This window comes from Condylura cristata, unplaced genomic scaffold, assembly GCF_000260355.1.
Source record: "Condylura cristata isolate star-nosed mole 26May11 unplaced genomic scaffold, ConCri1.0 scaffold00006, whole genome shotgun sequence".
NCBI classification, from domain to species: Eukaryota; Metazoa; Chordata; class Mammalia; order Eulipotyphla; family Talpidae; genus Condylura; species Condylura cristata.
In genome coordinates, this window is record NW_004567107.1 from 42,393,644 (window position 1) to 42,409,780 (window position 16,137).

General features: G+C 35.6%; 1 protein-coding gene across 1 annotated transcript in view; it reads right to left on the bottom strand.

Moving 5' to 3' along the window:
* GLIS3 (GLIS family zinc finger 3) overlaps positions 1–16,137 on the bottom strand; it is a 453,341-nt gene that overhangs the window by 299,272 nt on the left and 137,932 nt on the right. The window contains exon 3 of the mRNA XM_004677635.1: positions 1,962–2,169. Coding sequence (XP_004677692.1) covers positions 1,962–2,169 — 208 coding nt within the window. The remainder of the gene's footprint in view (positions 1–1,961; positions 2,170–16,137) is intronic.

A 16,137-nucleotide genomic window follows, 5' to 3' on the forward strand; every position in this document is an offset into this window, starting at 1 on the left:
ATATATATATCATACATGTCACAGAAAAGAACAGTTCCAATCGATCTCAAAGTTCTTGTAGCTGTGACGAGGCAAATCCCTCAGAAGAATTACTCACACAGTTGTGCCTAGGTAGTGGCAGATACAAGATGACTACCATGTATTGTCTTGAGCTTTTCCATATTCTCCACATTTTCTACAATTAGTAAGGATTACAGAGATAATCAGGGAGAAAAAGCGTTACAACTTTTATAGGACAGCCATCAACCAGACTGAACAGCTCATGTACTCTGCCCCCACCTCCACTGGTCTGCAGCATGCCTCTAATGGACTAAATGTAAAACTGATTCTCAATCTTCCCTTTAACTGTAGACAGCAAAATGCCTTAAGCTGAACTGTCTCTCCTCTGATAAATAAAAACCAATACAAAGACCAAAAATATATGCAGCCTTTTCAAATTGTTAAGTTCCATATTGAACCAAACTGTTTACCAATTCCTGTTTCTTTGCTCCTCTGGGAGACAATCATTTCCACAGCATTCACAGAATACACAGTTAAAAACATACTTCAGTTTACCTTTACAATGTAGTTTTTTAAAGCATACAAATTATCCTAAGGAATCAAATATGTGAGAAAACACTGAGATAATGACCCTTCCTTGGCCAATCCATAAAAGTCACTGCATAAAGTACATGGCTGGAGCAGCCTCTGCCCTGCCTCCCATCAGTTTCTCCATTAATTATGGCTTTTGCCTTCAAGGCATGGGCTGGACTTGCCACAGACAGGAAGTTGAAGGCTTTCCAATGACACCTACCCCAAGAGTACAGTTAATTTTACATGTGCTACTCAGCAAGTCTTAGGACTCCCTCAAGGCATAATCATCAGTGGGAAATGACAGCAGCAGCTTCCCATTACAAAAATCCTTAGGTAAAAAACAAATTTCCATCTCATATAAAATGGCAGGAAAATGAACCTGGAAATACAGCTTTCGCGTCTCAAATACAACTAGAGGTCAGCACAGAGATACAAGGAGGTTCAGAAAAAGGGCTAGGAGAAAAAGAAGGCAGGAGAAATGGTATCCCAGAACTACAAGGCATCTCAGCTGATTCCAGTTCCCCCAAAAGAGGAAACACAAGTCCTAACAGTTAAATTCCATTGCAACATCCCAGTTACAGCATAATCAGGAGTAAGAAGCAAAAACTTTGGATTGTGTTTCTCAAAGAACACAACTTCTATAGGATAATTAATTTCCAAGAATAGTAGTAGACCCAATATACTGCACAGTCTTTTGTTTTGTGCCACATGTAAAATCAACCTTGAGGTAAAAAATTTGTTTAAGGTGATGATTATCCTTGCCTACTCAATTCTCACCCATAGATGGGAGCATACACAGCATATAGTACCTTCTTATTCTGACATCTTATTAGACTTTGTGATGAAAATGTTACGAAATTCATACATGAAAGTAGGTTTCTAGACACACCATAAAGTCTTAATAGCCATGATTTCTGTTTTTATTTTCTCTAATACCTCCCTAAATCTCAACTGTCATATTATATGGATAGTAGGAACTTAATAAATATTTGGGTGGATGGATGAAAAGACAAAACAGATTCTAAAGTTTCCTGGGGACACTACAACATAGTCACTAAAAAAATTAGTAAGAGAGATATACATTAAACATAATAGTTTTTTAGATCATTATATATGATCAGTTTCACCACACTGAGCTTAGTAACTGAGGTTCCCAAATCTCAAATTGGACTTTAATTTCACATATACCCCAAGACAAAACATATTAAACTACTCTTCCCAATTAAGATGATGACACCTATAACAAAACTCAAATGGAAAGAATTGGTTAAGTGAGTGAAAGTGTGCATGGTTGTGTCTGTGTGTATTATCAGGAAAGGAAGGAAAACACTGATGGGATGTGATTGTGATTACACCATAAGAAGGGGGTAAAAAAAGTAACTTGAGACCTGGTATCTGAAGGAGGTATATTCAGGTTGGCTGCATTCATTGCCCTCTGTAAGCTAGGACTGATCTGGTTGCATGCTGTAGAGACCTGGCTTGCTGGAGGTGAATTGGGTCCCAGTCGCTGAACCATCATGGGACTGCTGGTGACCACTAGATTGTTGCAGCTGCCTTTTCCAATGGACTTGCACTGAGGCCCAAAGCCAAGAGCCCCTAAAAACAAATGAATCAGGTTAGCTTTCATGTCCCTTACATCAGAAATCAGTAAATACACACATGTGCACACTTATATCAGGACCCATCTTTAGGGACAGTCCTTAGGTCATCCATTCATTTTAATTGGTGATACAAAAACGCTTTCTCTAATTTCAATAAAAAAAAACCATGTTACTACAACAGAAACCCTTCTATGATACTACATATACATTATGTGCTTATATTTTGTTCCTTCAATATAGAAGTGTCCAGTTATTAAGAATTATATTTTATCATCTCCTTACCTAAAGGGTTAAGGTGGTAAGGAGATGGGATTACTTATATCAAATCAAGTTCTTTTCTATAATAGCTAAAATCTTGAATCACTCCAGCAGGGAAAGTTGACACGGCTGAAAAAACTTGTTTAACTGGTTTACTTCACTCCAATTCAGGCCTTCCAAAAAGCCTTTTCTAAAAGGCTATAGTCTAGCTGTGTCTCTCCAATCTTACTTTTCCTCCTCATCCCAATACATTGTCATTGGACACAACCCCAGATATTTAAAAAAAAAAGTCCAGAGGAGAGAGCCCTAAACAAATATTCATTCTAAAAGCAGCATGGTAACCAAATTCATCACAGATTTTTCATTTCATTAGTAACAATCTTCAAATGTAGTAAACTTTGGTACATGCTCAAAGAAAAAAAGAGAGGAAAAAAAGGAACCCATAAGAATCTGTGCTGTTACAGAAAAGTGCAAAGCATAGAGGAGAAAGAAAAACACTGTCATGATTCATTTGTAAGAAAATAATAATAGTGACAGAATCATTCTAGACATTCTTTTTACATGGATATACTTTTTCAAACATATTTGCAAATTACCTGGTCAAGTCTCAGTGACTGTACACTCTGTTCCCATTTTAAACAAACAAAAATAAATATGATCTCATTTTTTAATAAATTAGCCTCTAAAATTTTCTCACTAAATTCCCCAACTTTCTTATTGATATATTTAGGATCAAAGTAGGTTAAAAAGGATCACTGTAATTTTCCTTAGCCCTAGGGGACATAATTTTCTATTTTGTGATTCCAAAAACTAAATCAATAGCTAAAAAATTACTTTACCATCTTTCATAACATTCTCTTCTAAAAACCCACAAAACTGAAGGATAAACAAGACCTTAGAGCAATCACCATGCTCTCATCAATGAAACCACATCTCAAAACTGCTGGGAGAGTCACAGCATCTTTAGCTGGCAGGATCCCTGCCCTGCTCCAGCCCTCTGGAAAACCAAAATCCAAATGTTAATTGACTTACCCAAGGGCACACAAGATTACCTAACAGCACATAAACTAGGATGTATTTTCATGCCACCTGTGTGCTAGTGTGTGGGTGCTAAATACTTTGATACTTGCCAAGATCCTTAGCCTCAACAATTTCTTTGATTTTTTTTTTTTAAGACACAAAAGCCAGGACCTTCTCTCTAATCTGCTCACTGCACCTTATATCTGATGTACCTTTTTGTGCCTTGAAAGATCAATTAAACAGTTTGCTTTTTTAACTCATAACACTACAATTTCCAAAGTACTAAGAGTAGTGGATACGTTTTTATGCAACAATTATAAACTTAGCATCTTTAGATATTCCAGATTTTCTTTTCAAATTTGCCATTTCAAATCCTCTATGATCTTAGAAAATAGCTATGTGATGACTCATCGCCTGGTGCAACATATAAGATACTCAAATTCTCTCCCCAGGCCCTGTCACTACCAACTAATGGCATTAAAAGCAACATCAGACATCAGGTATTCTGTCAAATCCAATGCCAAAGAAGGAGCCAAATTATTTCATGCCTGTTTCCTCAATAAAATTTCCTCCTCGATGTCTACGTCAACAACAAAATCATGATAGCAGCTAGAAGAGCACACACAAGAAATACTCCATAGTGGGAAAGAATATTAATACATTGTTTTAACAAACTTCTGCTGTCATAAGATATAAGGCATACCATTAGTTTATGTAAGTAAGAACATGCACTGTGCATTACACTCGTGTTTGGTTCCAGATTTCATAGATGTTCTGACGTGAAAATATTCCTATCTCAGAATTGTTAAATACTAATATGATAGCTAAAAATTTTCTTTTAGCCCTTGTCTTATTCTTGCTGTTCTCTTTACCTAACTTGTCTACTAGTAAGCACTTCCACATCTTCAAGATATCAATTCCATGGTCATCTCCTCCCTGAATCTCCATCACCAGGTGGGTAGATATGATCCATTAATTTCCCCACAGTCTTTCATAAGATAATATGCTTCTACAGCTTCAGTGGACTTAAATGTTTACCTGCCTATCAGCTTTTCTTTTTCATAACTTTATTTCTTCTAAAAGATACAGTCTTATTTTGAGGCATCTGTTTCCTCAAGTATCTAGCTCAGGACCTGTACAGTACACAGCAACATCCATCAATGAAGTTAAGAATGGTGAATGAATGAGTGAATGGATGAATAAATGTACACAAACAAGACAGCTGTATATGAATATTAAATATTGACACATTCTTTCCATTGAAAGTCTCCTAGTTTTCTTTTTTAAACACACTATCCCATTTTTCCAACTAATACTTTGCTGCTTCCTCATAGTACTGCTAACTAGTTCTGAGTGGAAGTTGAAACTATTGGGAATAATAATGATAAATCCATATCTCTAGACTAGAATTTTACACTTATCAAGGTTGATTCACACATTCACACTTTCTCTCTTCTATAAAGAAATGTCAATCCTCCCATTATTTTAACTATACTGCCCCCTATTCCCAAAGTCACTGATGTACCACACACATAGTGACAACTTCTCACAGTTACCACATATAACATCCTTGAGGTTTAAGACTAAAGTGTAAATGTCTTGAAAACATGTAATATTTGGGGTTCAGCTATAATAATGTGCTGGAAAATGGCATCATCTGTCTAACAAGTGGAGATAAACAAAAGTTTGAACAAGGCCTATTGTGTTCGATACAGCCATTTAACTCTACTTTTTTCACAGAAAAAAGTTTTTCACAGAACTGGTCATAATCATGCAATGTTAGGGAGTTATGCAAGTTGCATAAATTACTGACACATTCATGTGCCTTATTTCTCTGTCTCTGTCTTCTTATCTATAAAATAGGAACAAAAATAACTACCTGCATATGATATCAGTAGCACACATAAAGGATTCTACACATTGCCAAGCACATATCAAGTATTCAAAAGATGTTAATTGCTATTATTACTGTTATTATTACTGTTTATGACTGTTTTTATGTTTTTTTCTACTCTTGAACTAAGAAAATAGTTCTTCATAATCCACTGTGCAAAAAACACAAGATTGTAAATGACGCTTTTTAATTCTCTACCCATTTTGAATGTTCTTTCTGCTTTGAGTCTTGAGCCAATTTTTTAAAACCAGGTGTCATCACAGATAGAAGAAAAGTTTTCAACTGGCCAAATTTGAATGTTCCTTGGCTTGTCATTCCCTGAAAACAAACCATACAACTCCTCTGACTACCAGATGTGCCAACTATTTGAGCGCTGGTTTTCGTTTTGAAATATCGCTTATTTTTAGAGACTGCACGATGTTTTTTAAAAATGTGTTTACTGCTCAAATGAGAATCTGAGTGGATGGCATTCTGAGTACCACACACATCCTAGCCAAAATTACTACATGCTGGTGGGAATGCAAACATTTTATATTTTCAAGTTTATGAACTGAGAGGTCATCCTCCCAGGGGTATGTTTTTGATTATAATCTTCATTAGTTAAAGGGTTCTATTGAAGTCAAATACTAGTTGATTATGTTGCAATTATCCCTGCTGAGGCTACATCTTCATAGTTTATGTTTATCTGCTGTTTCCTCTAAAAATGACATAGTCTTAAGAGGAACAGAAATGGCATATATATGGGAGGGCATAGGTAGAAGTAATCAAAAAAATTTTGGTTACTACTGTTCATTCAACTGTTACTATCAAATGCTAACACAGCCAGGCAGTCCTTGCATACAGAGACACTGGTGAGCAAATGGACAAAGTCTTGACCCTTACCTACAGTGCCAGCATTATGATCATGAAGATGCATATCGATCAACAATTTATCATAAGAAAGGTGATCCTTCCCCCTTCATTGGGTCAGATGAAATGGCTTCCTTTATAGGTCAAACATCATTGAATGAGAGTAATTTTTATGTGGTTCTATCTAATGTATATACAGGATCTTATAGCGTTACCTTATAGAGATAATAGATATGAGGATTTGGACCTTTCCTAACCACTGTGACAGAAACAATAATAATGCCTAATTTACAGGGTGAAACATGTTAGTACACATCAGTATGTACCTTACAACTTCTAATGATGACGCTTTCCTTCCTGACCTTCTCTAGAAAACATTTTAAATCTGGAAAATAGTTTTAAGAATAGAATCATGAATTCTCTTTATTTTTTCAAGCTAAACTTAATCTAGTGACTTACCTATCCATGCATCTGTCTCTCTCTATAAGCTTATTGTCATTATTAAATTTGTTGAGCCATTTAAAAATGTCATAGTTGTTATTCCCTGAACCCCTAAGTACATAACAATAAGACAATCATCAAATTCAAGACATTTAACAATGATACATTACTAGTATTACTAGTATATAACTTACTGTTTTTATTCCAATATTACCATTTATCCCAATGATAACCATAAGAGGAAATGTTTTCCAATCCAGAAGTACGCATTTCAAGGAAAGACTTTAAGATGCATGCTGAGATGGATTTTTAAGAACTAGTTAGTAATTCACTACACACTAGGATTGAAGACAGATGGAAAAATAGAAAAGCAGAGGAAGAAAAAAATGAGTGTTAATAACATAGAACATAATAGCTAAGGGCATGGATTTGGACTCTAGCGCCACCACTTACTCCCTATCTGACCTTGGGCAACTCAGCTCTGTATACCTTGATCTCTATGATGGAGTTAATACTAATACTCACATAGGTGGTCTGAGGTTTAAAATATCTAATATATGAAAATTGGTAGCACTTGGTACTTCATAGATACATTGTATGTTTTAGTTACAATTTAGTAAAGAACTTGTCTCTGGCCCCTTTCTCATATTACTTCTAACACCTCTTTTCTCCTTGCAGATGCCTCCTTGTCAAAGACCTTTCCTCTGATGACTCCAGCTTCCGTGCCTCTTTCCTTACTCCCATCTTACCTTATTTACGCTTAGATTCCTTCCAGTTTTCACTCATTCTCCTCCCTAGAACATAAGTAAAAAGTCCTTGCACATTTTCTAAATACTAGTATATAAGTATACTAGCTCGTGATAGTGCTTTATTGTAATAGTTTGTTATAGTGCAAAATTGTAATATTCCACCTCTGAGATATAGTAGTAACAACCAAATGAATACATGTAGATACTGTGTTACCCTGAAATATAATAAGGAAAGGACAAATATATAAGGACATCAAATAATAAGAAATAGGATGAAGTAAGTGGTTTTTTTGTTCAAAAGCAAATCATTTCAAGTTGGCATAAACTCAAATAATTAGAATACTCACAACTGTACAAAGCCTGTGAGAGATAAGGAAAATTTGTTATAGCATCTGGCCCCCAAGAAGTATATAATCTCTGTAGAGATAAGATATACACAACTGAGGGACAATCAGATATGACATGGACTATATGGCATTATGTATGAAGTTGAATCACGGCAATAGGTGTTCAAAAAAGGAATAAATCTCCTATGCATCAGATAATTCATTGAAGAAAAACAATATTAACCACAAAGGAATTTCCCAACATTTTTCAAAAAGTGCAACATTGTTAAAGGACAACAAATAAGGCAGAGTCACAGAGAGATCCATAGTCAAACAGCTTTGGGGAAACATAATATAAAGAAGTTAAATATTTCTTTATACTGGTTTTCTCAGATCCTTTTAAAATATCATATAAAATATATTTGTGTAGGGAGGTTTTTTTCCCCTGTGGATTAACCTAAGACTAGCATTCCAAGAAACACACTTTGGGAAACAATAACCTCAAGCATGAAAAGAATAATGAGAAATTGGAAGGAGATAGTATAGACATGGAAACAGAAGGAGAGAACATATTGTGTGATGGGGACTTGGGGGGGGGGATGATGAGAAGAGTGAGTAATCCAAAAGAGAGGACTCTGACAGAGAGAAAGGGAGAAGAAAGAGCTTTTAAGGCATTCTCTAGGAAATGATTTAAAACTGAACATTGTGTATTGACCAGTAGCTCCAATTCTGGATGTACATTAGTGTCAACAGAGATGCTTTAAATTTGTAGTTTCCACCTCAATCCAAATGAACCAAAAAATGCTGGTGCTATATGCCTACTGGCAAGCATCTGGGACCTTGTATGTACTAAATGGAAGCTAAGCCCAACTAAGATTATTAATCTAGTGGAAATGGGGAGAAAGGCTAGAGGAGACATGAATCAGAAACTGAACACTGAGAAGGCCATATGAAAGTAAATTACAAAAGATAACCATGTCATAGAACCACATTAGACTAAGATTGGTAACTTTACAATTGCTTGATAAAGATTTAGGAGAGCAAGTTAAAAGGGAGAGAGGTCATAAAAACTACCTTTATGACTCCATTCCAAAATAAGTTTCAATGTTCTAGTCAATAAATAGGTCAAATCAGAATCCAAATTAAGGGAGATCCCAAGATGTTGTGAACTCTTCTGCCACTCTGCTCTTAGGAGCTCAGCTTGAATCTACTAAGTTTATCCTACAAATATAACTTTCACACCAACACTCTTCTAACTTTAGTCAGCATTCAGGAATGTTGGCCACAAAGTATGGAATCACCAACATTACTCATTTCATTTTATCCCTGCATTAAATGGAACCGTATTTATGTCCTGGAAGATTAAAAAATATCATATCCCTTTCTGTACCACTCAGTGCCCTGGATTCTTGTACATGAAGCTTCAATTTTGCTTTACTACTGGGCATTCATGATAAGATATTATTAAGAATATACAACTCCAAACCACACCATAAAGATGGAAAGATATATAATAACATTCCTGAAGTTTATATTCTAAAGTCCCATCAGTCAGTTATTGTACATCAATTATCAACTAATTAGTACAGAGTGCTAATGCTGACCCTTCTGTTCTCTCTTTTAATGATTTGCCAAGTTAACTGAAAGCTTCTCTGCTCCATAGAGACTCTTACTATAGCAAGAGTGTTAAATAAAGTTCACCAACAATTAGCCTAGAAAACCAAAGAGGACATGTAAGCACATTTTACTGCTTTCCCCCTGACAAATTTTCTAAGAATCCCATGGGGAGAGAAAAGATATATTTTGTTAAATAAGCAAATCATTAATCTGAAAACCTGAAACACCAGTACTGGCACAGTTTAGTAACACACTGCTCACTGATCAGGTATTCATTTATTGCATCCCTGCTCTGTGCTATAATACATACTCTAGGGAGTACCAACACAGAGATGAGTTGTAATCAATTCTTGCTTACAGTCAAATTTAATAGAGTTAGACCAAGTTTTATTATGTATGAGATTAATCTGTGAAATATATGAATTCAAGGTGAAATTATTATCTTCATTTTATCAAAAAATCTAGTAAATTATTATCTCATGCTATTGAAAAAGGACACTCACAAATACAAGAAAGGATGAGAGGCAGAAAGGGATGAAGCATACTTTTTAAAGGAAGAAAACTGTAGCAGTTTTGAAAGCCCATGAACAGGTCCATATTTGAAGCACTACCTGTGTGGGCTTGATGCTAATGGAGTTCTAGGCCATTGAGTTGGAGCTCAAAGAACTTCTGATCAGTGGAGAGAATTTTGCTAATACATGAAAACAATTCAGTGATACCTAATCTTAAACTGGGTTGCTATAATGCTGAGCACAGAATGAGTTCAAACAAGAAAAAGATCTGTACAAATTTGAAGGAAGCTTGGTGGAGGAGGTGAGATTTGAGCTAAACCTTTTAATGACTACAGGTATGAGAGTTGTAAAAAATTAAGCTTGCCAAACTGAAGTGTGGAGAATGTGTTTAAAAAAAAAAAAACTAGTGTGGATGCAACATAAAGTATTAAAGAATTGATTCTTCAATTCTAAATTCTAAAGAATTTTAGAATCAAAATGACTTCACTTATGACTGTGTGACCTTGAGCAAATTCCATAAGCTTTCTCTGCCTTAATTTCCTCATCTAGAAAATGGGAGTAGTAATCATACCTACCATCATAAGGCTATTTATAGAACTACTAATTCAGTGACTCTAAAGTGCAGAACATTGGAATGGTCTGCTCTGTACAAAGACCCTAGCATCCTGTCTTCACTTGCAAAATATTGGTTGCCCCAATCAATACTAGTTAAGATTAAACTTCCCAGTTTTCAGGACCCTCCCTGGTGGTGCAGCAGGTTAAAGCAACAGCACTAAGAAGCTAAAGCCTTAGATATGAGCATTTGCTCATTCCCCGCCTGCCCCGAAGGTGATCAACATGGTGCAGCAGACATCTCCTGACCAGGCCGCTGCTCCCTTCAGCAGTGTACTTTTTCAGTCCGCCTGTTCTGCTCCCCACTCTGTCTTTAGTGAATCCTCTCAACGCCCCTGCACCTCTGGCCTGTACCCCAGTTCTGTATGCATAAATAAATCCTTTTTAAAAATCCCCAGTTTTCAGAAATATGGTATCTTAGAGTCTGATTTGTCTTGATTTAAAGGAAATAATTTAAAGAAACATTTGTTATATACACAAATAGGGAGATGAAGTCATAGCTACTACAGATTCATTTAGAAATGGAGAAATAGAAAAGCTAAAATATCTATGTATTAGCTTAAGCAAACTTAATGGTGTGGTTTGTTTTTGGTTTTAGGGTGGGTTATTTTTTGTATTTTAAAAGAAACTGTATTGAAGTAACTGCACTGTTATATAAGTGTCAGGTGCACATCTTTGAAAATCAAGATGTATATATGCTACACTAAATTTACCACTAAATGTCCAATTCTATCCTTATATAACTTTAACCAAACTACCAAAATATAAACACAAAATTCTGACATTGCATATCTCAGTGCCAGACAATCTGGATACAGTATATATATATACATATGTACATATATATATGTGTGTGTGTGTGTGTGTGTGTGTATCCTTCTGTTTCTTTTATTAAATGCCACTTTGAAATTATAAGAGAACTGGAGTAATCTAAACATCTCTGTAAACATGAACAAGACTGGAACATGAGTTAGCATTAAAGTAAATGTGATGGCTGCTAGTGGAAAAGCAAATTGGTACAGCCACTATAAAAGCTGTTTGGAGTTTCTAAAACTTCTAAAAATAGAGCTTCCATATGACCCAGCAATTCCACTCCTGGGTATCTACCCAAAGGACACAAAAACATTGATCTAAAAGGTCACCTGCACCCCCATGTTTATTGCTGCTCTATTTACAATAAGACATTCTATTTCCCTAAGACATGGAATCACCCAAATGTCCAAAAATAGATGACTAGGTTAAAAAGATGCGGTACATATATAACTAATGGAATATTACTCAGCAATCAAAAAAGACAAACTCATGCTTTTTGCAGCAACATGGATGGAGCTGGAAGGGATCATTTTTAGTGAAATAAGCCAGAAAGAAAAACACCAGATAGGTTCACTCATAGCAGGAAGGTAAGGGAGTGAGGGTGTGGAGAGAAGGGGAAGAGAAGCAAATGTAATGAAGTAAAAATGAAAACAATAAACAACTATAAGCCAGAGATATTTTATGAGGGTGGAAAGGGGAATGGGATCAAAACTGGGGTGGAAAGAGTGCACAGGACTATGGGATGGCACACATGTGAATTGTATAAAAAAGAAGGGCACCACCTCTAATTCAAAAGCTTTCCTATTAAAACAAAAAAGCAATCACAATATTTATTGCTGCTAATATAAGGGGGGGAAAAAGCAAAATTAGAGTGCTATGGGAGAAGGAGAGGAATAAAAAGCAGGATGTGGAGGAGGGACTGATGGACTATGGTAGAGGAAGATGGTGCCTTCGTAGTAAATATGCTGTGGTAACATACACCTGAGAGGTATGATCCTGTACCTCTGAATGATTTATATTGTTGTAAATCAGTGTTAACAACAACAACAAAAAACAACAACAAAGATAGTGAGAAGTACGTATATTGCCCCTAAAATAATGTGTTTTGCTTAAGAAATGATATGTATCTGAATTTAAATTTGAAAGTTGAAAATACATGTGAATAAAAATTGAATGCCAACTGAGTTGAAAGCTTCTTTTGAAATAATATACAAATTCTTAAAAGAGAATTAATAACACATCACAAACTGCATAAGATCTGAAGCTTTCAAAGTAAAAGGGAAGTAGAGAAATAATTTCCTCCCCAATTCTCCAAGGTTCAATTAACTAGAGGTCTTAATTTTCATAGTCAAAGCACCTTTCCTTTTGACTACACCAGGTGAACCAAATTATAAACGGTGCTAGAATTTAAACACTGTCAGAAATTGTTCATCTCTTTGTCCTAAATATTCTGTAACAAAAACAAATACAACAACAAAAGACAGAAGTCTCACTTTGATCTTCTTGTAAAATGAGAGGGACAACAACCTTGATACCCATCTACAGTTTAGAATAAAACATGGTAATCCCTATGAATCACTGCATAATATTAGCACTTCACAATGAGCAGAAAAATAGGAAGGCATCTCTAAAATAGTTTCAATAAGGACAATGTTTAGAATTAATCTTTTTGAAATTAACACTAAATTCTCATATGAAGTCAGCATTATTTCTTACATTTAACTATATAAAATCTAAGTGCTTAAAAGATATACATATGCTTTGGGGGGTGGGTGCATTATGGTGGTAGTACCTAGTAGAGGTATTCAAATATTACCCCAATAATGTATCAATTAATTAAATTTTTAAAAATCATACACATATACTCTTTTGTGTTTGACTTGTTTCCCTCACATAAAATATGCAGGGTTCATCCATGTTGTTACATGCAGCAGTAACTTGTTCTTTTTATTGTTGTGTACTTGTCCATTGTGTGACTATACTCTCATTTATTAACCATTTTGTTGGTGAGCACTTGGCTTGCTTCCAGCTTTAGGCCATTATGAATAAAGTCTTAAGAATATTTTTTAAAAATTATGCATATTTCAGCTTATGAAAAAATACTCAATATCACTTGTAATAAGGGAGATGCAAATTAAAACCACAATGAGATACCATCTCACACCAGTGAGAATGGCACATCTTCAAACAACTAGCAACAGCAAATGTTGGTAAGGATGTGAAGAAAAAGGAACCCTCCTGCACTGCTGGTGGGAATGCAAACTAATACAACCAAAATGGAAACTGTTTGGAGGTTTCTCAAACTGCTAAAAATGGAGCCTCCATATGACCCAGCAATCCCTCCCGTAGGTATCTACCCAAAAAACACAAAAACGGTGATTCAAAAAGACACCTGTACCCCCATGTTTACTGCAGCTTTATTTACAATAGGAAAGACATGGAATCAATTCAAATGCCCAAAAGTAGATGACTGGTTTAAAAAGATTTGGTACATACACACAATAGAATATTACTCAGGAATAAAAAAAAATAAACTCATGTCTTTTGCAGCAACATGGATGGAGCTGGATGGATCATGCTTAATGAAATAATCCAGAAAGAAAAAGAAAAATACCAGATGGTTTCACTCATAGCAGGAGCATAAAGGACCAGGGTGAGTGGAAATAATAAGAAACAACTATAAACCAGAAACATTTTATGGGGGTGGAATGGGGAACAGGATTAAAAATTGTGGTGAGGGGGGAGTACACTGGACTATGATGAGGCACACAAGTGATTTGGTGATGGTGGAAACTGAGATGGGGAAAAGCACAAAATGATGTAAAAATAAACTATTATATTATTTTTAAAAATTATGCATGTTTCAAATTCACAATATTTTGAAAATCAAAAATTGTTACATAGACCTTACTGAAACAACCCTTACCTCCCATTAATTTCCCCATATTTTTACCTTCCTACAGTGTTCTGTCCCTCAAAAGTCAAAACTTTTTCTTTGTCTTACCACTTTTCAAAAAATGTATTGACCTTTTTTCAAAATGGTATATAATAAACCTCCAGGTCTGAATCCTCTTCAGAGATTTAATTTCATTTTTGTGGGACCTTCTTTGCCCCTTCCCCATATGCCAACAAAGTGAACATTTTCCCCCATTAGTCTGTCTTTTGCCAGTTCAACTTGCAGGGGCCCAGGCACAGAACCTAAAAGGATAAAGAAAATGTTTTCTTTCCTCCCTGATAACAGCATGCATAGTAGCATGATAATAGCATGCCTAATTCTTCAGTCTTACCTCTTTCTACTCTTTCTAGGAATTCTTAACTCCAAACTATCCACCATTCTTGAAAATTCATACTGTTTCATACCTTGTTGCTTTACAAATGCTATTTCCCCTGCAAAGTTCCTTTTATATTACTTATCTACCAAATTATTTAGAACCTTCAAGATTAATCTCTGTATGGTTTGATTTAGATGCATCCTCCTCTCTGTTATTCTCATAGAGCTCTGTGCATACCAAATTATGTTTTAAGACTGCAGGATTAGTGAGAAAATAAGTCATTTTTGCCAGATTTCAAAGGTAATCCCTTTCCCTTCTGCTTGCTCTCTCCTATAGCTTTAATTACTAGCTAGCCAACCTCACTCTGTTTAGTGTTTTTTGTTTTGTTTCTGTCTTTCTCTATTAACCGCACCAAGCTATTTATGGTGAAACTATCTAAATGTTCAGAAGAGATTTTGCTCCAGGTTCAGAATTCTAGGATTAAGCCAATGAGGAACAAAAAGGGAGGGAACAGCTTCTCCTTTCCTATTTAAACACAGTGAGTACCTTTGTTTGGAGAGCTTATTTTCATTACCTTCTTTCAAAAATGTGTCAATCAGAGTGTTTGGGGGGGGATGGTGGAAAGATATGGCAACTGTGATCCTTGTTATTGTACCTCAGGGGAAAAAGCAAGAGGACAAAGATTGAGAAATCTTGCCTCATGGACATTGGGTGCTTTGTCATTTGACACCAGCAGCACAAGGAATTCTACTAAGATCTCAGTCCAGAGGTGGAAAGAATAGAGTCCAGAGGAAAAGTGTAAAGAAGACATATAATTCAGTTCAACTGACTTGTTCTGTGACATGTAGCCTTGAAAAGAACAATTTTACCTTAGGAACTTGGCAAATGCAAAGTGATTTTGTGATAAGTTTTAACATGCATTTTACAAAATGCATGAAGAGGGAGTGAGGGAAAGGCCAGGTATCCAAAGACAAGGAGGTTGTCAGGTTTCTCTTTTCTGTGTCATTTTTGTTTAGTCGGTCACATGAAAACTCAAAACCATGTAATTAGATGGCTGTTTATACATGATTAAGCATGAGCTCATTGGATTTTACATGCCAAAAAGTCAGAGATGTGGTTAAGGGCAAGAAGGAACTATTAATAAAAGGAAATAGAGATGTAATACATTTTTCACTTATGAATAAAAATAATTCAGAGATCTCTAGATGGGAAAAGAAAAAAATCAACCATGAGTCGGGGCAAGAAACCAGATAATTTTATAAATGGTTAGAATTCAAGAGATACATAACATAAGCCAGTGGTACAAAAAAGCATTTCTTTTTCTTTGATTCTAATCCTATTTTTTGTTTCTTGTAAATATAACTCATGAAAAGAACATAACAAAACTTACCTATATTATATTTCTTTAGAATTGTTCTGAGAAATATTTAAGCAAGGACATGTTATTCATTTAAAAGAGTTACTTGTTGGCCCTCCCTGGTGGCGCAGTGGGTTAAAGCACAGCACTGAGAATCTAGAGCCACTTCCACATGAGCTCGATTCCCGCCTGCCCCGGAGGTGACCACATGGCGTGGCAGACCTCTCCTGACCCACCCGCTGC